Below are 22,879 nucleotides of genomic sequence, written 5' to 3' on the forward strand. Positions count from 1 at the left end.
AAGCCGTACAGCAGTTGCAAAAACCATTAAAATTCCATGACATATTTATTGTTATTTTATTACTATTAAATGTAATAATATTAATTATAAATCAAGAAATTAATTTAATATCAATAAATAATTATTAACTTTATATTCATTATTATTATTACTACTATTAAATTCAATAATATTAATGAATCGTCTTGGTTGGTTCTCGATTTCGAGCTGTGTTTGAATTACAATTTAGTAGTTGCTTCTAAAGTTTCCCGAGTTTGTGAGAATATCACAAAACATTTCGGTTTATTTATTTGAAGAAATAAGTTGGTTTGGGAGTTTTTTTTATTGCAGCATTTTTTGGCGGGAGGATAGTTCAATCGTCTTGTAGCGTTTTAAGAAATGCTATTTTTTTTTCATATCAGATTACAGAACTATAAGAAGAGCCTTTCCAGAATTATTCATTCAACAAAAGTCAAAATTAACTGTACATTTCTCTGTAGCCTTCCTAGAATCCCACTCCAGTTCCCAGATTTGCTCTTTCTACCCGACGCTCCTTCCGTATAGCTTGAAATTGTGTAACTGAAAACGGTTAAAAAATACATACTTTGTTAAAAATTCCCAGACAAAAACGTTTTAGTCTAGGTAATTTTATATTTAATATCACAAGGACTAATTTCGGTGGTTAATCCTAAAACTCCATGACGCCCTTCTGTCTCACCAGGTGTGCGACATAACTTGTAAGACTAGATAAAATTTCAGATTGGGAGAATGAATTTTGTTTAATTGTCTCGGGTTATCAATCCATTTAAGAATATTAATAAATTTTTTATCGACTAAACTGAACTTCTTTTACTTATAAAATTTATATCAAAACTGATAAACTTAGGTTTGGGAGGTACAAAATGCGGGAAATAGTTTTCAAACGTTTTTAACAGTGTTTATTTATTTAATTAGGTCTCTTATACATATAAATGTTGGTATGGAACTTAAATATATGTGTCTTTAGCATGGTCTTTAAAATAGTCTTATTATTACATTTCTTTAAAAAATACTTTTATTTAGAACTGATTTTACTTCTGTGATATTTCAACGTGCTTGCTTGGAATTCGAAATAAAAGCATTCTGACTTAAGAGTCATAGAACTATTTTACTCACTTAAAGTTGTAAGTCTTTTCAATCATTTCGAGGAACTGCATCATGTAACCTTCCGCAGCTCCAGTTTCCTTATTCAAAAATATAAATGGCACAACCTAACAGATAATGCCCAGTAAATTGCCCTATTAATGTTGAATGTTATTTAAAAACACACACTTGTAAACCATGTACATTACCTCATAAAAAGACAGTTTCAAATTTCTCCTCATAGACGACTTCCCTTCCATTTCTAAACAGATGAGACAAGATTGGCACTACAAATCCTTTATTTCTATAAATAAACTACATCAATTCAAAATCCTACATTTTAATAAAATAATATCCTTTGCTTTTCTAATGAAGGAAGAGCAATTTCAATTCTAAATTAACAGCTGATGAGTATCGAGCCACTTCTAAATGAGTGTTATAAATGAGTGCAGCTTTATAGATGAGAGCAAAGGGGTTTGCCTTCTCAAATAATAATAAAATTTGAGGTGAGTTTTAATATTTTTTTCATCGAATAGAAGACCATCTATTTTTTGGTTCAATAGCAACCGACATTATTCCTAGCCACTTATAAATAACAACCGCTTTATTTTATGATATCTGGTTGTCGATGAATAGAAACCTTACAAGAATGAAACTTTTGTTCTATTATTTGTTGAACTTGAGTAGTTGTCGAACTTTACAAAAATTGCTTCAGAGACAACCTATCGTACAGCAGACTAACCGTTATCTTTGTACACAAGGTAAATTTCATTTTTATCCTTAAAAGGATATTAAATCTATAATTTGAGCCTTGTGAAGTTACTGAGGCATGCTAAACTTACTTCACAAATATTACCAAATAAATGATTAATGATTTAACTCAAAAGTCGCACAATTTAAATTTTGAAAGTAGCAGTGGTTAAACCAATAGTGAAATTTCTGATTCTAAGGACCATATACTGTCCATTTCCGAATGGGTTTTGGTTATATCTGTCTGTACGGCACGCTTTGCCTTAGAGCGCCCAAACATTTCTTGGATACAGAGTAAGGAAATATTTATGCTCACTCTAATCTATCCAAAACAAAGATTAGTTAAAATTGAAAGGACCACCATTAAAACTAAAAAAAAAGTCCGTTTAAAATAAAGTCTTACGAGCGTGATATCGCGTTTAGATTCGGAAGATAATAAAATAATTGCCCTGCCCACGCAAAACAAATTAAGGCGTGACAATACGGTGTTTACCTGAAACAACTATCAAAGGTACAAGAATGGGTCACTTTACCGTGTCATTATACAGAGAGAGAGAGAAAGTCAACATGCACGAATACATTAAAAATAAATATTTATTAAAATCTCTGAAATATATGTACTGTTAACTGTAATAGTTAGTGTAGGGAGCTGTTGGTTCGTGTGGCATGAACGTTTTTTTTATAATAATAAGCTAGGCTTGCCACCACCCTCCTACGAATTCTACCCCGGTGACCGGTAATTGGTTTTTCAAGTCGCTAATTGACTTAGGCATATGATGGTGCCTTTGGAATTAGCTTAGCTGGTGATTAATATTAGTACAATTTGACAATCTAGGATTTAGTGGAAAACGTATTTTATACATCGATCGTGGTGCGGTATATTTAACTATACGAAAATATGCTACAAATTAATCTTAGTCAACGATATAGTATTATAAACTTGAAAAATATTTATAAGGCCCCTTATTTTGAAAAAAAAAACAATTTGTATCTTAAATTTTCGTCATCTACTTATACACGTGATTGAAAACTACACCAAACCGTTTATAGCAAAGACAGCGTCAAGACAAAACACTGGAAAAATACATGTAGCTCTCAATTGCTTCGCTTCCTCGGCCAAAAATGAAAATAAATTTTATTCCCTTGTTTCGGATATTTTATAATTTAATATTAAAATCATTCAAACCTTAATATAAATGTAATTACCTTATTTTTTATGTATGCTCCCAGTCACAAAACTATTCCTGTATATTTGGTTGTTGACCGAATACTTCGTTGTATTTACTTCAAAATATACCGAACAAGGTAGCAAGCACCTAATGTTCCTTAAAAACATCGTATCTAAATTTGGAATCGATGGTAACTCCATTAGAGATGAAAAGACTTACTATTTCAAAATGGCTTTCACGCTTTAAGAATTCTGCTATGGGAACTGAAATAATGCGTTTTTTACATTAGAGTAATGATCTAAACTACTTACCTGTGAAGCGAGAAAGAATAGCCAGGCTAGGCCCACATTAGAATACCTGTAAGGTGAACGTTTAAGAGTGTAGACGTAGCTACGTTGAACGCAGACTGTTAACTCTACACGTTTTCACTTCGCAGTTTTTAACTAAATCTAATATCTCGTTTATTTTGAAAACATGATTAGTTTCGTAGCAAACAGAAAGAATGCAACTAACGAGTGAAGTTTGTCTATCAACCCGGCTTTGAAGTGTAGCACCAGTTAAGGGGCTGTTCACAAATTACGTAACGTGGTAGGGGGGAGGAGGGGTTTGTGCAAACGTTACGAATTGTTACGTGGGGGAGGGAGGGTTCACTAAAATGTTACGTGGGGGGAGGGAGGGTTCACTAAAATGTTACGTGGGGGGAGGGAGGGTTCACTAAAATGTTACGTGGGGGGAGGGAGGGTTCACTAAAATGTTACGTGGGGGGAGGGAGGGTTCACTAAAATGTTACGTGGGGGGAGGGAGGGTTCACAGAAATGTTACGTGGGGGGAGGGAGGGTTCACAGAAATGTTACGTGGGGGGAGGGAGGGTTCACAGAAATGTTACGTGGGGGGAGGGAGGGTTCACAGAAATGTTACGTGGGGGGAGGGAGGGTTCACAGAAATGTTACGTGGGGGGAGGGAGGGTTCACAGAAATGTTACGTGGGGGGAGGGAGAGTTCACTGAAATGTTACGTAACACATCTTAATATCGTAGAATACAATTTTCGTCACTTTCAGAAACAGTCACAATTATTACAAACATAAACATTTTCTTTGGTTTACTCACGTTTAAAAGAATTTCATACCCATGGGTATAAAGTGTTGCGTAAAAATACAGTTGTAATTTCAAATGATAATTACAAACAATAAAATTTAGTAGCTGATCTTATTGTACTTTATTACCAGCATATTAGTTGTTACGTACTATAATAATTTAAGGAGGGGGGGTTCGATATTTGTTACGTAATTTAAGAAGAGGGGTCTTTCCATTTGTTACTCTTTGTTACGAGGGGGAGGGGGAGAGTCCAAAAAGTGTTTTTTCTGCGTTACGTAATTTGTGAACAGCCCCTAATGGGTCATACGTGTCTGTATTGATCCAATGTTTAATGCTGGATGTGTTAAGATATGTTTACTTAATTGATTTCCGATAGCTAATTTCCCGGTAGGTTCTTTACTCCCTTCTTCTAGAACGCAGTGGCAATGAAAGGCAATTTATCCTTAAATTCAGAGTTAGGTTATAAAGATGGGGATTGGAAGTGGTTAGCACTTTCGCCTCGCAGCGGAAGGAGACGGATTCGATCAAAGCTTGTGGCCATTTAATTTATCGGCTTCTGGTTGGTAAAATGTGGTCCAATCGAAGTTATTTGAACTAATAGCATAGCGAGCAACAACTTTCTAATTGGAACCAAATCCGTAAACTCAACGGTTGTCGAGATAGTTTTTTAATGACCTTGAAGACTTGGTTCAAGGTTATTCAATTTTAAACTAGTAAAACGAGGAATGTTCCTTAGAAATTTTTAAATCTTCAAAAAAACCGTTTTTAAGTTATTTATCATTTTTGGTATTTTAGTGGACGCCCTTTATATTTGTATGAAATTTTTGACGCTGCTTGAAGAACGTAAAATAAAAAACATATATAAAAATAGCTAATCTCTATGAGAAGATAATCGCTAATTGTTTCATTATCCCCATATATGTCTTAGCCGTTTCCATGGACAATGCTGGGAACAGTGACACATTTACTCTACATCTAGAATATAGTCGTGCAAGATCTACTTTTGAAGTCAGATGCCAAACATAAGAACAAATATGATTCCAATTTAACGGAGTCAAATGAATATAATGAAGACTCTGAAAATTCCGAATTAGGTATTAGAGTGGCCGTGGCCAAAGTACTGAATTGAAGTTTCGTATCTCATTACGGATAAATAACGTTATTATTTCGTATTTCCAGGTTAGAAAGTTCGTGGCTTCAATTATAGGCTATCACGAACAAAGTGTGACAGATTTTCAGAATTCAACCTAATCTATGGTCTACCTAATAACAAATTATTTTTAGACGTTTAGATAAGATGGGGATCGTTATACGCAATGTTGAAAAGGGGAATGACTCATAGAGCCGTAATATTCACCCAATAATAAGTGTACATTTCGTCGTTGTTAACCAATGTGTATTCTCTGGCATTGGATTCGATTTCCAATATCAAAAAGGATTTGGTTCACTTCCATTTTATTGATGACGAGTTGTTAGCTTTTAAATTCCCTGATAGATATGTTAAGGGTAACTTTCATTTGGACATACAGGGTGTTTTTTTTCCTTGAATTTCTGACTTTCATAAAGTTACACTACTCTCCCAATGGAATTCAAAAAAAGTTATTTTAGCTTGCCCAACTTGTCACTTTTTCAAGTCGTATTTGACAGTGAAAAAGACGTATATTTTTTCGCACCAACGCTATTTGTACGTTTTCGGTGACGCTCTACAATTTTCTCATTGACAATTTTCTTATAGCACCTAGCGGTTAAAATTTAAATTTTCAAAAAACGTTAAAATATTTTTCGATTTAGATGTAATTTTGGTAGAAAGTGTCCCCCGGCACGTATAATGTACAGTACAAATTTCAACTTTCTAGAAAGGGTTGATTTCGAAATTCAGGGGTGAAAGTTTTCGTACTTTCATCACGTGAAGACTCGCTTCCCTGACGTCATAATGTCCTCTAGTCCGTCATCTTCCCAGCTTAAGTGAATCACGGGTAGACGACGGAAGAGACTGGGTTATGACGTATAGCCTTCGATTTTGCGAGAAATTGCCTAGCCAGGTACCCTACAGCGGCTTTAATAAATTAAGGTCACTGTCCAAACTGCTCATATAAAATTTAGAAAAACCAAAGGACAATCAACTGGAACCATGAAAGACGATAGTAGAAAGTCCTTTGATAAACTAACAACGTATTTCAATCAATCTGACACCTTAACCTTTTGGGTGGTCAGGGGTGGCGGAGTGGCTAGCACTTTCGCCTCACAGCAAGAGGAGCCGGGTTCGATCCCAACTTGTGGCACTTGGTGAAAACTCGAAACAACTCCTTCTGCGTTGAGTTTGCAAGTTCTCTCCCCACTGGTTTAAGGGGATTTCCCCCGAGATCTTCGGTTTCCCCTTCCATAAAAACTTGTTGAGGTTAACGGTAATAGTTAGTGTAGGGAGCTGTTGGCTCGCGTGGCTTGCCACCACCCTCCTACGCATTGTAACCCGGCCACCTGAATTAAAGGCTTTAAAAGTCGCTCGATGACTTAGGTCTAGGGTGGTGCCTTGGGTATTAGCCTAGCTTATTATTATTATTATTAACCTTAAAATAAGGACAGCTCCTGTGTAGTGAAGTTTGAATTGAGAGAAAATATTCTGTGGCGTGTCCTTTTGTTCCGCTAGTGAAACTCGTTATGATACACTTCCGGATCATGGGTACAATCTTTTGGAGACACATTATTCTCCAGGTCTTGCTAGTTACTTACGTCATAGGTAGTAGGCCACCTCGTTTGCTCATTTCTGTTGTTTTTTTTTATTCTGAAGACATTTTTGGAAATAAAAGTTACTTATTTATAGCAATGAACCGTACACTCAAGCTCGAATGGCTTAAAGAACACTATGACGCAAAGTTCTGCAAAAAGGTGAAAGATGTTGTCGTGTCAGTCTTTCTATCTTACTAGGAAGACAGTACTATGGCACCGGTATATGACACACAGAATGGGTCAAGTAGTCAAGACAATAATTATAATGGAGTGGACGTTTCGGTTCTTTATACAAAGAGGGTTAAAAGCAAGGCCAAGGCTTCCGGGATTTCATTTTATTTAACAGGAGACGTTGCACCACCACATACAAATATCTTGCTTTGGTGGAAGGTGAATCTACAACCGACAGCCTAAGTTAAGGTCTATTTTGATATTTTTATATTCCTACACAATAGTGGGTTCCGAACGGCAGTTCTCACAAGGAACGGACGTATTGACGCCTAAACGCGGTTACCTATGTCCGGAGACAATTACGGCACTTTTCTGTTTGAAAAATTGCTTTAATCGCTAGAGGTTCAATTATTACAAAAACAATTTTTCTGTAAAAACTATGCACCTCTATAAAAAATGATGTTAAAATGTAAAGAAAATAGGCAGTGTCATACTTAGTTTTATTATGTTACTTAAGGCTATTTTATAAAATGGTTTTGGCTATCGACAGATCTTAGTTGTGGTCTTTCAAAATCTGAAGCAATTTAGATACATAATTCCGATAAACAAATCAGATCGTACCAGATCAGAAAAACTAAGGGACAGGTAGACATATTTATCCGATTATCTGTCTGATTATCATTCGACTTGAGAAAAGAAAACAAATTGTCCTCAAGTGACAATTGGTAAATAATTTCTGGCACCTCAAATAAATGGTCCTAAAGGTTTAGAAACCTCAAAACATGTCGAACTCACTTTTGATGAAGTTCTCGGTGACTGGTAAAGTAACAGTGGGTGGTGTAACGTTTATTATAGTTGAAGCCCAATATTTCGCTCCAGCCAACTTATTAAATACGGAAACCTTTAAAATTAGCCTAAACTACAAATTACTAATTACCGAACTTAACCTAATTTATGCATTACAACGAAATATATGATTTAGAGTTTTTTTTAATAAGAATACTACAGGTTTAAATGATAATTAATGAATATTGAATTAAACACTAGCTACGGTTAAATGTTAAGATGCACTAAGTGATACACTAAAATACTGAAAATACAAATCTATCGTACTGGCTCTCGGAATAATAAAATGGGAAAATTCGACGCGATTAAGCCGTGAATTAGAACGCTCTGTTAGCTCTATAGTTCTATGCTTAGGGACGAAGCTCTATGATAGAACTCTATAGCGTTTAACGTTCAAAGACTTCATTCTATTTATAAGTTCATTCTACTTATCCACTCTCCGTAATAGCCACGAAGGCTCCGGAAATCATGATCTTAAGATTGGCCTCCTCTGTAAGATGCTTGTGCGGTCTGGAGATTGAAGCGTCGGGCCTTCGTCGACTGATCCAGGATTTCACTTGGCTAATATGGCCAAAACGGCAATCATCTGATTTCATCGCGCGCCCACGATATTTCTTAAAGGGGTCCACCACTGAGCTCGGGGAAACAATTTTCACCCCCCCCCCCTGCCGTACCCATCTTCCGGCCTATTGGGGTTCCACCGGGATATCCGGTGCCAGCTGTGCCGGGTTATGCGGGCTGCCGCGTGCCTGCCGTTCCCCTTTAGGAGCTCCTTCCAAAGGACTTGGCTCTCTACCTTTCTAGGTAGGGTGTCAGCTGGCGTTGCCAGAGCATCCGCTCTTAATCTCACTGCTGTGTGCGAAGGGGGGGCTGGTCGACCCATTGCTGCACCTTCTGCTGGGTTGAGTGGCTTGCGTCAAGGGCGCGACTATCAGTAGTAGGGTTCTGCTACCCATGCTGGTTTTGCCGCCTGTCCGCGTCTGTGGACGCTGGCGTAGGGCATAATGATGACAGACCTCCGGTGGTGTGGTTTCAATTTTACCGGGTACACCGGGCTATAAACCTGACACCTGTCCCCCCTGCCGTACCGGCCGACCTTTGCTTTTAATACCGATGCATTTAGGAGGCGCTAGAAACTGCAGCTCTCCGCCGCGTATTCCTACGCCGAGTATCTATTGTTCGTGATACAGATGGCATGTTTTGTAAAAATGGCGAGTTATTGTAGTCCGCGTGCGTCTTCAAGTCTAAATAAACGTAATAATAGAAAAGAAAATGTTTCAATCAGAAACAAAACAAAGGTTTGTCTTTTAGATGAATATGAAAACTTTGAGGAAGTTAAAAATAACTGGCTTAAGATTAAAGTTAACATCAAAGAATACGCATTTAGGCCTTGTTTAACTGACCAGCATAATGACAAAGATGATAGGCGTGAAACCGGTGAGTTCGTTTTGGGCGTAAAAGCAAAAGAAATAAAGCTTGGCTATAAGGACGTTCCTGCTAAGGATTTACTAAAGTGCATTCCAAAGATAAACGTATTTTTATCCAACATTTATTACATATACATGAAAAATCCTGTGAACAGTGTTATCAAACCAGGAAAGAAATTATTCAAAATGAATGTGTCAATATGGAAAATATTAGTTGTGCAGCTTCTGTAGGAACAGCACCATTAGAGACTACACTCATTGAGGTAATGGAGGTTAATGGTGCTGCCGAAATGTTTGCACGCAGGTTAGTTCTTTTATAGTTTTAACTTTTATCAGTAATACCAAGAATGAATTAACATTAACTGAAAAGATGAAGGGGCACCTATAGCCTCAGCCTTCGTCTTGTTCTGAAGATATTATCCGCCGGTATGGATGAAAAATGCTTGCCAGTGCAAGCTTGCGTGGCGTGGATGACAAAGCGAAAACTCTTTTGCAAAGAGAAGAGGCATGTTTCCAAACTCGACAAGGCCGAGCAGGGTATTGACTTCACATTCTCAGTTAGCGTCAATTAATTCTTGGTAATACAAGTAAATTGTTATTCGTGTTCTGTTGTCTAGATACTAGTCGCCACGCACTAAATATAAAAATGAATGTGTCGACTAAATTGAATGTCAGCTTTCAAGAGGAAATTCTCCCAAGTGAAGAAGATTTGCTTTAAAATGAAGATTCTGTCTCGCAAGAATATTTAACCCTTGCAAATTTTCCACCATCTAAGCAAATCAATGATTGCCACTTAATAAACGAAAAGTAAATATAATGGAATTATCTTATAACTTCCAACCAAAGCTGATTACTACTCGCGTAATAGATATTTTTATAAAGTAACGCGGCGTTCTTGTTTCAATGTTGCTCTTAAGTCTTTGCCTTTAGCTTTTACAAGTCTACGAGAGTGCGATTAAGTCACGAGGAACTTCCGATTTTCTAGAGCGCGTGCAAATTGCTCATGCCCCAACTATACTAACAAAGCTCACTCGAGTGACGTACATGTAGGAGCAACATTTTACTTCTACTTTTTAAACGTTTTATTTTATAGAAAAAACTATTGGTAGGTGGGGTGGTGGAGTAGTTATCACTTTCACCTCACTGTAAGAGGTGCCGGGTTCGATCCTAGCTATAGTGGCATTAGGTGAAAAATCTGAAACCACTCCAGCGTAGAGTTTGCAATTTCTCCAGGGATCGTCGGTTTCCACTTTTTGTAAAAACTTGATGAGGTTAACGGCAATAGTAGGTGTGGGGAGCTTCGGTTAGCTAGCTTGGCATGAAGGGCTGGCCACCACCCTCCTACGCTACATAACGCGGCCACGGTTTAAAAGGCCTTATAAGTCGGACGATTGAAATTCGAACAAATGTACCTACCCCAATTAAATTTATGTTTGTACTCTTTTCGGAAAATATGTCAACATGTTTAAGCGTAATGCAGTACACGTTTGCTGGGAGACTTATTGTCTTTCGTGTAGTGAGTTTAACTCACATGCTACATGCAACCTTTAAAAGAAAAGACCGACCGTAAAGATTCTTCGAAAAAACTACTCGTCCTCGAAAAAATAGTAATCAGACAATGAACAATCGCCACCAACCAAGAAGTGTAGGGAGCTGTTGGCATGCAGGGCTTGCCACCACCCTCCTACGCATTGTAACCCGGTCACCTGAATTAAGGGCTTCAAAAGTCGCATGATGACTTAGGCCTAAGGTGGTGCCTTGGGTATTAGCCTAGCTGATTATTTTTTATTTTAAAAATACTCCAAAAACGGAAGTCTACGATTTTTATGATCTTGAATGCGTACAAACAAAACGTATTGACGCCCAAGCTTTGATTCACGAACCCATTTTATGCATCTCAGAAAAAGCATGTAAATTCTGTTTCGAGGAAAAGGATAGTCGGTACTCGTGCGCTAAATGCGGTGGCGGTCCGAGTTAAAAAATATTTCTCTCAAAAGACCCTGTCGGTGACTTTCTGGACTACCTTCGTACACTTAACATACATATATAGTGGCAGATAAGATAATATGTATCGCCCATAATGCTAAAGGTTACGATGGAGAATTTATAGTACGTAAAATGGTCAATTTAAACTGGACTCCTAAAGTCCTTACTGACGGTACCAAATTCATGAATGTACAGTATAAAAAAATTAAAATTCTTAGATTTCCTAAATTTTATGCCTTTGGCGCTTTTTTAATTCGTTTCCACATTCGGTTTAGATAATAATTTGAATAAGGGACATTTCCCCCATTTATTGTTTAATTTTGTAGAACATGAATTTGATCCCCCCAAGGACAGTAGATTCAGGGACGAGAAAGCAGGAAAAAAAATTCCGATTTTAAACGTCTTCATATTCATGGGGAGTTAGAGGTAAACAAACCGCGCCCATTGTTAAGACGTGGTTCACCATGGACAGTATTATTGAAGTTAGCTTTTCCCATTTTGATGTTAAATTAAAAATAAAACTACGAGCGTAAATAAAATAATGCCCATTTGTTTTGAACACTTAAGCCTCGTCACGAACCGTTAAAATTAGGTGACCGCCATTTTTTTTGTTTACAACTAACTCTCCTTGCGCTTAGGTCGTTTTAGGTGATATATTCCAACAGAGGCCGCCAATACACTTTCTCGTCCCTGTATCTACTGTCCTTGATCCCCCCCCCCCCCCCGTTCTGGACGTCTGGACCGCTGAATTTTGAAGGATTCCTCCTACATAGAAGCTACTATCTTATAAACCGTCTGGACCAAATTGACTAATTTGCTGAATTTCTGAACCGGAAAATTTACTTTATTTTCGAATAGTTTCTTTAATTTTCAAACCATCTGGACCAAATTGACTAATTTGCTGAAGTGCTGAATTTCCGGACCGGAAAATTTGAATGTTAAGGCTAATATAAACCGATGTGTAGTTCCAATTTCTGCCGCAAGAGGTCATCGTAGTTTTCATTGATATGAATAGGCGAATTTTAGCTTTCCGCGCGTTCCTTTCCCCTTTCAAGTTACAACCCCTTTCTTTGTCTGTCCACCCGCTCACTCGTTTCGCGGAATTTCGTTTTTCCCCTTCAGCCCCCATTCTTCAATTCGTGCCTCCGAAGACCCGAGCCTAGACTTCCCGCCGAGGATTGCAGGTAATGACGGACGAACGGTTGCCCAAGAAGAAGGGTAGAAGGGTATTTTCTTTCTCAGTGGGCTCCAAGAGTAAAAACGTTCCCAGACAATTGGGATCCCGAATATTATTCCATAGAGTGTAAAAACACAAATAGATTCTTATTAGTGGTTTTACCAAAAAAGTGTCGAGTAAAATAAATTTTAGGAATATGGAATATCTATTTACTATTTCAACTAAATATCTATTTATTATTTCAACTAAATATCTATTTATTTTTTCAACTAAATATCTATTTATTATTTCAACTAAATATCTATTTATTATTTCAACTAAATATCTATTTATTATTTCAACCAAATATCTATTTATTATTTTAACTAAATATATATATATTATTTCAACTAAATATCTATTTATTATTTCAACTAAATATCTATTTATTATTTCAACTAAATATCTATTTATTATTTCAACTAAATATCTATTTATTATTTCAACTAAATATCTATTTATTATTTTAACTTAATATCTATTTATTATTTCAACTAAATATCTATTTATTATTTCAACTTAATATCTATTTATTATTTCAACTAAATATCTATTTATTATTTCAACTAAATATCTATTTATTATTTCAACTAAATATCTATTTATAAATACGCGGAAAAAATTACCCAGTAAAGGAAAATAAACGAGTACAATAAGGCATATTTAAAAAAATAGAATATCCTTTTATTTTATTGACCTTCATTAGGTGTATTAGTTTCAAACGGAATTTAGACCATTTTTTACGTTTTTTCGTTGCATTTTAAAGTGCATCTGTTGTTTTTAGTTTTTTTACAGGTTTCTTCTCTAAAGCTCGCGTTACGTAATTTGCTTCAATAATTTCCATACTTCGAACGCTTCTAGGATCAACCAACTCTGGCAGCAGGGCTTCAAAGTAGAAGCGCTCGAGTTGCGCTTTCATTTTGGTTTCCCAAAAAGAAGCCTCGAAGTGAATGGTTTCAATATATATTTCGTCTTTGTTCCAAAGGACGAAATCGCAAAAAGATTTTTCCCGCTATTTTTAATTGGCCTTGAACTTGATAAAAATAGTTGTGATTTCTTTTCAATTTAAAATGTTTGATTTGTTGTCAAATGTTGAGCCAAAATCTTTGAATTCGTTCGCCACATTTCTAAAAGATTTCCCTTTTGCCCTTTCCGGACACTTAATTTCTATTATCCCGTTTTCTTTTTCCAAAATGCTATCAGGAGAAGCAGCGAGGAACGAGTATTCACTGTCAACGAACAAACCTCAAGCGGATACCTTTTTACCAGTTGTTTGTTGGTAGTCTCTAATGGCGTTGATTTCATTTAGTTTGCCATAATTTATTCCAGACGAAGATACCGCGGCACCTTAGAGTAGTTGTTTCACAAGCGTGATACATGACGTCGTATCACGCATTTTACATACCCTACCGAAATTGGACGCGGTCAGTCGTTTTCGACGCTCCTCAAACCACAAGTCGCTCTCACTCTGGCCTTTCGTTTTCTCTTCTAAATCTTCAATTTTATGGGTATCGAGGGTAAGAACTCAGGTTTAGCTTTTGAATACGCGTCCTCGTCCAAATTAGGTTGCTGACAATTTGGACCGTAATCAATAGCTTCCTTGGGGTCTGATAGGTTTTGTCTTTGTTTTCTTGCCTTCTTCGCTTCCGGAAGGGCTAAAAGCCTCCTGGCATTGACTCTACTACGATCTAATTTTGACGCGTATTTCTTTAAAGTGATGCTCGGAATTTTTTTCAGGAGTTTGCGCCAGCCTTTTTCTTGCCATTTAGCGCCGAGCTGAGAGCTAAGTCAGGGCCATACTTAGAGATCCTGGGCCCATAGGCAGATAAGGAGTCTGGGCCCCCTTTTCACGCGCTGCATTTACTCTTATCCCTGGAACTAGGCTGTGCCTGATTCAGCGTAGAAGTCTGAGCTCTACGGTTATATTACTAACGAGGAGTGTACCCGAGGTGTAAATCACCGATTTTGATGAAACTCGGGGGGTACGTAGACCTTGGGGTAACATGAATTTTCACCAAGGGAAAAGTTACGTTGGGCTTCCGTTTTGCTATGGCAACCAAAAATGTTTTTGACAACTAAAAATGAAAAAACTACATTTAAAAAAGCATGGGATTTTCTCGGTTTCACAGGGGCGCTACTTGATGAATTCCACCCAAAATTGTTCAAATTTTGCATTTTAGTTGAAATTTAAATTTTTAAGTTTTTTTTAAAACGGAAGCCCAGCGTAACTTTTCCCTTGGTGAAAATTCATATTACCCCAAGGTCTACATACCCCCCGAGTTTCATCAAAATCGGTGATTTACACCTCGGGTACACTCCTCGTAAGTAGAAGCTCTTAACAATCGTCGACTAAATACGCGATGCAACATTGCGATTTAAGGCTGCGTCTGTAAACTGCCAGGCAGAAATTTTGGTAATTTTAAAACAAAATCGTCTACCTAGGAGTTTCTCCAATATAAATTACGATAGATATTATAGATTTATGCCTTCAAATACAGTAATTACGGTCCCTGGAGGGCCCCTTCCAAGGATGGGCCCCTAGGCCACGGCCTAGGTTGGCCTAGGCGGAAATACGGCACTGAGCTAAGTCCCGCACCACCAATTCTAGTATTGAAAGAGCCACGCTTGGAGCGACAAAACTGTTTGTGCCCGATGAACTTTGACACAACACACATAAATGTTTCGGCCGCGTTGCTTGTTTCATCGGTTAACAGTTTACCAGCTTTCTTTGCTAAATTATCCACAGCTACTTTAATTTTGGGCATTAAAGATGGCGGAAGAGTGGCCACCTGGTTCGTGGTGGTTTTTTTCCCGTCTTTGGCGGGGTTACAAAAATAATCTTTACATTTGGAATGATCCCCGTATACGTGGAATGGGCCGTTTCTCAAGTCTTCAATAAGCTCTTTTTCAGTTTTACCATTGATAGAGTTGAATCGTATTGCGGCTCTCGCGCAAATTGAGAGACGTTTTACTCGACCTTTACTATGATGTTTCGCCATTTGAGCACTCTCTTTATTTATGGCGTGTAGAGTTACTCCGTATCGCCGAACGGCATGATTTGCGCATTCAATTTTTTTCACCGAGTGGCCATATTCGACTTTCTCTCTAATTTTTAAAAGATTTGCTGGAATCGCCGTCCCCTACTAATTGTAGGTACTTGAGACCGTGAAGGGCGATACTTTTGCTGAAACCTTCAACGAGTATGTCGGCTTCCATCGCACTCGATGATCCGTTCCAATTCCTGAAACATTCATGTGATACCTCGATATTTTTCTTTTGCTCCATATGACATATAGAGCAATATTTGTTCCTTGTTCCAATGAACAGGAGTTTTCCAGTTTTGGCACCGATAATCGCGGCTACTCCGGAATTTGCTAGATAGCGATGGCCGTAGCTGCGTTGACACCACCCTCCGTCAACAATAACTTTAATCCACGCGACTCCATCTTTATCGATGTGTCCAGCTTGAATGGCGAGTCTCCTTTCTTCAGCACCCGCCGCGAGAATTTCTTCATGCAGTAGGTGCACCCAATCTTTCCCGACTGCACCTTCCAGTTTGATAAATGTCGGTAAACTCATTGACGGAACATTCAACACCGACAAAACTTCATCTTGCTGAGCGTGTCCAGCGCCAACAGATGTAAAAGCCCAGAATGCGGTGTAATTGATGGATTTAGTTTCATTTTCTGGGTTCGTTGAAACCTTTTTCCCAACACCATATTCGTGGCATCGAAAAAACAAATGGCTTTGAAGACCACATTGAACTTCCTTATCAAATTGGAAAAATCCGCGTCTAATGCACGTATATCGATGTTTTTCTAAACTACTAACTTCCGATAAGAGATGGCCAATGGCTACAATTCTTTGACCATCCAATGTTTCCATTGAAGGGGACGAGAACGCCAGATTTAAATATTCGTTTGTCAAGTTATAGTCATTCAAGTCTGGTCTGTCTGGAAATGCTTGAGCGATTCTGAAGTTAAAGTTATCATTAAAAATTTATACAAATGCACTAAGTATATGTAAGAATGCCTCATAACTACATATCCCGCAAGCCCTGGGGATTTTAGCCCCCCCCCCACCTCCTAGTAGTGACTAGCTTTTTCGGACATTTTGAAGTCAAGGGACAACTTCGCTAGTTAGCGAAAGGTCAAAACTTCAAAAGGGCCACTTCCTCCATTTCCTTCTGATTTTACGCGTTTTAAAATCCCTAACTTCGCTTTTAAATTGAAAGTGACGTAGCTTACGACAAAGTGTTATTAAAAATCTTTTTTGGCACACTAATGAGTGATTATGTTACATACGCATCAAATAATCATCGTTTTTTCAATAAATAGTGTAAAAACTACAGTTTTGCTTACAGCGTGTGATCCGATTTCGTTCCTTGGGAGTAGGCGACATCATTTATTTCCCTTCGGTTGAAGGTTTCAGTTTCACTGCCGTTACCTTGCGTAAAATCCGTACACTTTCTGAAAAAATATAACTGTCGTTTACCTAATGAATTGATAAAATGAATTAAATTGGTAGGTTGTTTTACAGAATTACGTACGTCGTCCGATCTCTAGATTCAGTACAATTTTCGGGAACAATTTCAGGTATATCTGAAGTATATAAATCAGATCTTCCTCGCGCGCTAAAAATTTAAATACATAAATCGTTTTTACCGGTAAATAATAAAATTTCTAAATATTAAATTAGTAATTGAAAAGGAACTTACGAATTAGGTTCCATTATATCCAAACCCGAGCCGCAGGAAGATGTAGAATCGATGGTACTATCCAAATTTGCAGGCAGCAAAATATTCGATTTGACCGAAGAATTCAAAGTTTCCGAATGGCTTAGGTTGACGGAACAATCAGCTGTAGCGAAAGAATCCAATCTTTCGTAACTAGCATTGGCGGCAGAATTCAAAGTCTCGGCAGAACCAGAGGTTGAGGGAAAAATCGAAGTTTCGGAACAAGTAGAATTTGCGGTAGTATTCAAACTTTCGGAAGAATTTTCACAGTCGGAAGTTTTTTTTTTGGTTTTTGAGTTCTTCAAATGAAGTCCCCTTTTAGTTTTTTTCGTTTATAATACACTTTTTCTACACTTCGAGGAGCCATAATGAACGAGGAAAAAGTACGTTTATTTCGACGTAGAGAGCACTTTGCACGAAAAAGAATCTAGTACCGTTTCCTACGAAAGATTGAAATTTGTATATGTAAGCCGAAGTAAAACGCCTTTACACTTACAATACTCGAACAACACTGAAATAGTGGGTGAAGATTCCTAATCTGGTTCACTACAATTTCTAATCCTTCAAAGAATTCTTGGAATCTATGCCAATACCCTGTCAACATTGTGGACAAAGCGACGGAAGGCCGGAAGCCCCTCCGGTGCCGATGAAGATACGGAGAATATCCGATGTTGCTCATTCGAATCTCGCTCCCAACATTGCTGATTTTACTTTAATTATTTTTAATCAAAACGTGTATTACTCATTTTTTTTTCGTTTTCATCAAAATTTGCAATTTATATTTTTAGAAAGTAATAATTAAAATTGAAATTTCAAAAAAAATTCGAAAATATTTTGAAAATCACACAGCGCCATCTATTTTAGTGTCGAGGAACTATTCAAATTTAAAAACGACCGAAGTTATACATTCTACCCTATTTTAAGTTTTATGGGAAAACTACATGACGAAATCACTATGTAATGATCTCAAAAAAAAGCTATTGAACGTTTCAATGTATTAATTTTGAAATATTTAAAAGTTCATGTTTCTAAGAGTGTCAAAAATTAATTTAAATTAACATTATACTTAATATCTTTAAAAGTAATTAAGATATGAAGAAAATTCAAAAAACAGTGGATAGACAACGTTGTCAAACGTAAATATTTAAAGTTTCAAGATTCTCAGAATAATACATTGTGCATAAAACTTAAAATGCTGTTCATTTCAATTAAAGTTTGTCAAGTTATATTTAAATTGTGATACTTTATTTCTAGATCTTTTAAAGGTCATTGTATCGTGTGTTTAATTAGCTTCAATTTGAAATTTATTTTTAGGAAATCCATAAAGCAGAACCCGTGGAATTCAACCAAATATAAACTTTATATTTTACGTGAATTTTAAACAATTTGGGTCAAGACCCAGTTTATATTAGCCTTAAAGTAAAATTTTTAAATAATATAAAACGAAAAACGTTTATTGAACTTAAAATAGTTATGTAATCCAGTCTTAAAAATGCAATTTTTAATGAATTGCCTTTAATGCTAAAGCATAGGACATATTATTTTCTTTTATCATATAGTAAATCAAAAATTCTGCCAATATTATGTTTATGAAATACTTGTAATGTATTAAATGGTGGCATTCGACGTTTCAGAAAGAAATTGAAAAATACCTTGTTTATAACGTAAAAATCGATCCTTTTTTCTTTTAGAATCAAATATATGGAAAACAGTGATATATTATATTTATATTTTAGTTCCGAAATATTTTTAATCCTTGTTTATCATACCTTCCAATTAAGTAATCATTTAGGGTAACTGCTTCTTCAGGAACCAGTAGGCGCTTTTGCCGAGCATTATATCCGAAGTGAAAGTCACGATGTCAAATTTTAACAAATGAATTTTGGATAAATTATTTATTATCGTTATTATTGTTTATTTAATTAACCCGTATCCTACATGTACGTCTATCATAAATAAAATGTTTAGTTCTCTTTCGGAATATTGATATATCTAAAAGTAAATTATGTTTTATGTCAATGTTAGTGTACTAAAAAAAGCATTTTCTTTAAAAATTCTGATTAACAAAAATTTAAATATTTTACGTATTTGAACTCATTTTTCATTCACTTTCTGTTTAGTGTAGAAAGTTCACAAAAACGAGCTTTAACTAATGGTTTTATATTTGTGTTAAGAAATTATAACATACCTTTTGATCCAAATATATCCCGTCCTTCCAAAGCGATGTTTTAGGCTTTTTGATTGGTATTCCTCGTAAAATTTTTGCGTCTTTCAAAAACGCAGGATGTGTTTGGTAGCTAAAATAGCCAAAAAGAGGAGTTTCCATAAATAACGGAAGTATAAATCATTTTTTTTGACGTCACTAGCCGTAGCTATTATAAATATAGTCTGCATGCGCTAAAGTTCCAAGGTATTTTGGGGTTTTAAAGTTCGTTTGAATCGCACATGCTGAAATATGTGAAATAAAACAATCGTGTGCATTTCTTTTTTCCTATTTTATGGAAATAACTAATACAAGTTGGCAAGCCAAAATATACCTCTCCTCGGAAGAATTGTCCCTAGTGGTATTAATTTCTCGAGACGACCCTTAAAGATATTTCCGCATTTCAAAGTTATTTACTAAAAACTTAATCCCGGTTCAATCCCGCCCGGTATAAAAATTTTATTTCATTTAAAATAATTGAGATGAAACAACCAATTTTAATTTATTCAGAATATCATAAGTTAAGTAGTTACAACAGTGAGTTAGACGTACTATAACAATGCACAATTGAATTAAACCCTTTTTACAGAACAAGTTTATTAGTTAAATATAATACGAAGCAAATTTTAATGAAAGAAATATCTACAGAGGGTATTATAACGACCGTTCGCTTTTTGGTTTATAATTTTAACGGAATCGGGCCGATTTTAATTAAACGATAGATTATCAAAATTTTGTTAAAAGAATATTCCCTAAGGCCGCGCGATAAATTTACGAGAATAATTTCCAGTCGCCGTTATATCGAAAATTTATTTGATTCGGGATTGCCAGAACTGTAATGTTGTGGGCGAGTGAGTAGAAAATAAAATGGCAACCAGAATTATGCAAAATTATAAATGTTTATTTTTATTCAGAACAGTCTATGGAACGTTCTAGATTTAACTTTCATCAATAACCCAACAATATATATCCCTTCTACGTAGTTGTACAGAACTGGTACTCAAGTGTCTAAGAATAGATTTGTCTTAGTTCATCGTGATTGAAAAATAAACCAAAACACACTTACACTTAAGTAAATATCATAAATTATACTGAGTAATTTTAACTAAATTCAAACTGCCTAACTATAAACTCTGTCTTAATTAACAGCTGAGAGCTGTTCGCTACTAATTACTTCCAATCTACTTAATTACCCTCACAGGTTGAATTTATAATTTCATGGGTATAATTAGGTTATTCCAATTCAAAAAATTATAACAATCAATTTTATCTTACAGCTGACTTGAGTTAGTTCACAATTACTTTAACACTTTCAGTCTTAAACACGCACTGTTCATACACTGAAGTCCATTCACTCACGTTCCAAACGCGAAACACAATTTAACTCTTTTCTTGACCGAAGACCAAACATACTAATTAAAACCGCAAAGTTACCTCATAACTTTTGACCGACACCAGGACCCCGTCCCGTAGTAGTACGTCTGACAGCCAAGAACTAAGAAAGACTAAATATTCTATATTGACGGCAACGGCCTTATATACAGTTATTTTGTGTTTTTTTTTATCCGTCGAGATTTGACTAAAGTTCGAAAAATTGAAGAGATTATATTTTTTACCCGGTTTGATTGATAGTTCTCCACTCGGTGGCGCTATATTATTACTTTGATATAGTTTCCGCGGGAGTTTTGAATAATTATCCTTTTTCTAAGCGATATTAAAAGGTAACAATGAACTGCTTTTTGTGTTTTAACGAAATTTTGTTAAGAATTTAACAAAAATTTAAAACAAAACAAAAAACCGTACCAAAGAATAAACAAACAAAGTTCAATAAACAATATATACAGATATTGTATTAATCCGTTTAGTAAAAAAACCCGCCTTATCATAATTGTTCATTTACTTTAATATTTTCCCTAAGGAAGTCAATGGCTCGGCGGTGAACTATCCGCATTGTTTCAATGCGACCCGAGTTCAAATCCTGATCACGATAAAATTTTACATTAAAATACTAAAATATTTAATTAAATATAAGTTTAATATAATCTATAAATATTTAATTAAATATAAGATTAATATAATTTATAAATATTTAATTAAATATAAGAATAATTTAATTTATAAAAATTTAAAATTATGTAGAATAAATTATAGTACCTAACGTTATAACTTTGTAAAGGGCATTCGCCAATGCTGTTTTTTAGAAAAAGACCGTAAATTAACAAGTGGCTGAGTGGTTAGAGTACATCTCTTGCACAAGGCAGGCCCGGGTTCGATTCCCGGCCGGCGCCAAAAAATCGCAAATTGATACTAAGACGAATACCGTGTAACACTGGTGGGAACCCTGCCATTGAGAGGTTGCATAACACTCAGCACTCGGTTAGTCTCAAAGTCATTAAGAAGAAGTTGGAGAGAAAACGCCCATACAAACACAACAGACCCAACATCCACAACCTTCATAACACAACCAACTCCACACCCACAACATTCACAACACGAACGCAATATTCACAACAAACTCAACACCCACAACCATCACAACACGAACTCAACATTCACAACCTACATATAAACATTACAATAACGAAATTTCCAATCAAACTGAATTAAAACTGTCGCGACGGTGAGCGTTGACGAAAAAAAACCAACCAAACCAAACCCAACCGCAAAGCAATCCGTTAACGCTCACCGTCACACGACGGTGTTGCCAACCCTTCGAGAAACTGCCCCGAAAATGCGAACGCGTTCGCAGGCCTGACAGACAGACCCACAGACCCACAGACAGACAGACTGACACGGTGATTGTATAACCCCTCCTAGGGGACTTTGTAGAGGTAAAAATTAAAGTTTATATAGGAATGATAAATTAGGCAAAAATCGTTAAACTAAAATATGCATTTTAATTACACTTATTTTTTAAATTATGAGAAAAAAAACACTGATTAGAAGAAACGAGCTATATTTTCAACTAATTATTATATTTTTATTTATTGTATACAGGTTAAATAATAATATTAAAAAAAATGTCGAACATCATGTATAAAACCTTAGATAGCCCGTTGTCTCTTGGAAAAATGTATTCGATTTTACGGAAAGTTGAATCTGGAAAAAGAGTAAAATATGTAATGACTGTACCGCCAATAAAACCCAAAGGAAAAGAAGTTTACCTTTACAGATGCAAAGGTTCTAACGACAGCGACTATTTATGTGACCAATATTTTGGATTCCGCAATCGAGGTACAACCGCTTTCAAGCTTTCAAGAACAATTCTGTACTTAATTCCTACTACAAAATGTCGGCTCTAACTCCCGAAAAAGGATTTTTAAATTTTCATAAATATGTCTGCAAACGTGTAACATCAAAACGCCAGACACGCCTGTTATTTTAAGTCACTATCTAGGTGACGAAACCTTATACGAAACTCACGCACACGGCAATAACAAAATTAAACATAA

At 36.1% G+C, this 22,879-nt stretch overlaps 1 protein-coding gene across 1 annotated transcript; it reads right to left on the reverse strand.

The window, feature by feature from the left end:
* Window positions 1–437: 437 nt before the first annotated feature.
* LOC149945614 (glutamate receptor ionotropic, kainate glr-3-like) lies at window positions 438–1,361 on the reverse strand. Its single transcript, XM_090176633.1, has 3 exons — window positions 1,311–1,361; window positions 1,135–1,229; window positions 438–558 (listed from the first exon to the last, which is right to left on the reverse strand). Exons 1-3 carry the CDS (start codon window positions 1,359–1,361, stop codon window positions 438–440), a joined length of 267 nt encoding a protein of 88 aa, XP_090032759.1.
* Window positions 1,362–22,879: the final 21,518 nt, after the last annotated feature.

Source organism: Leiobunum rupestre, chromosome 5, assembly GCF_980474605.1.
Source record: "Leiobunum rupestre chromosome 5, qqLeiRupe1.1.hap1, whole genome shotgun sequence".
Classification (NCBI taxonomy): Eukaryota; Metazoa; Arthropoda; class Arachnida; order Opiliones; family Sclerosomatidae; genus Leiobunum; species Leiobunum rupestre.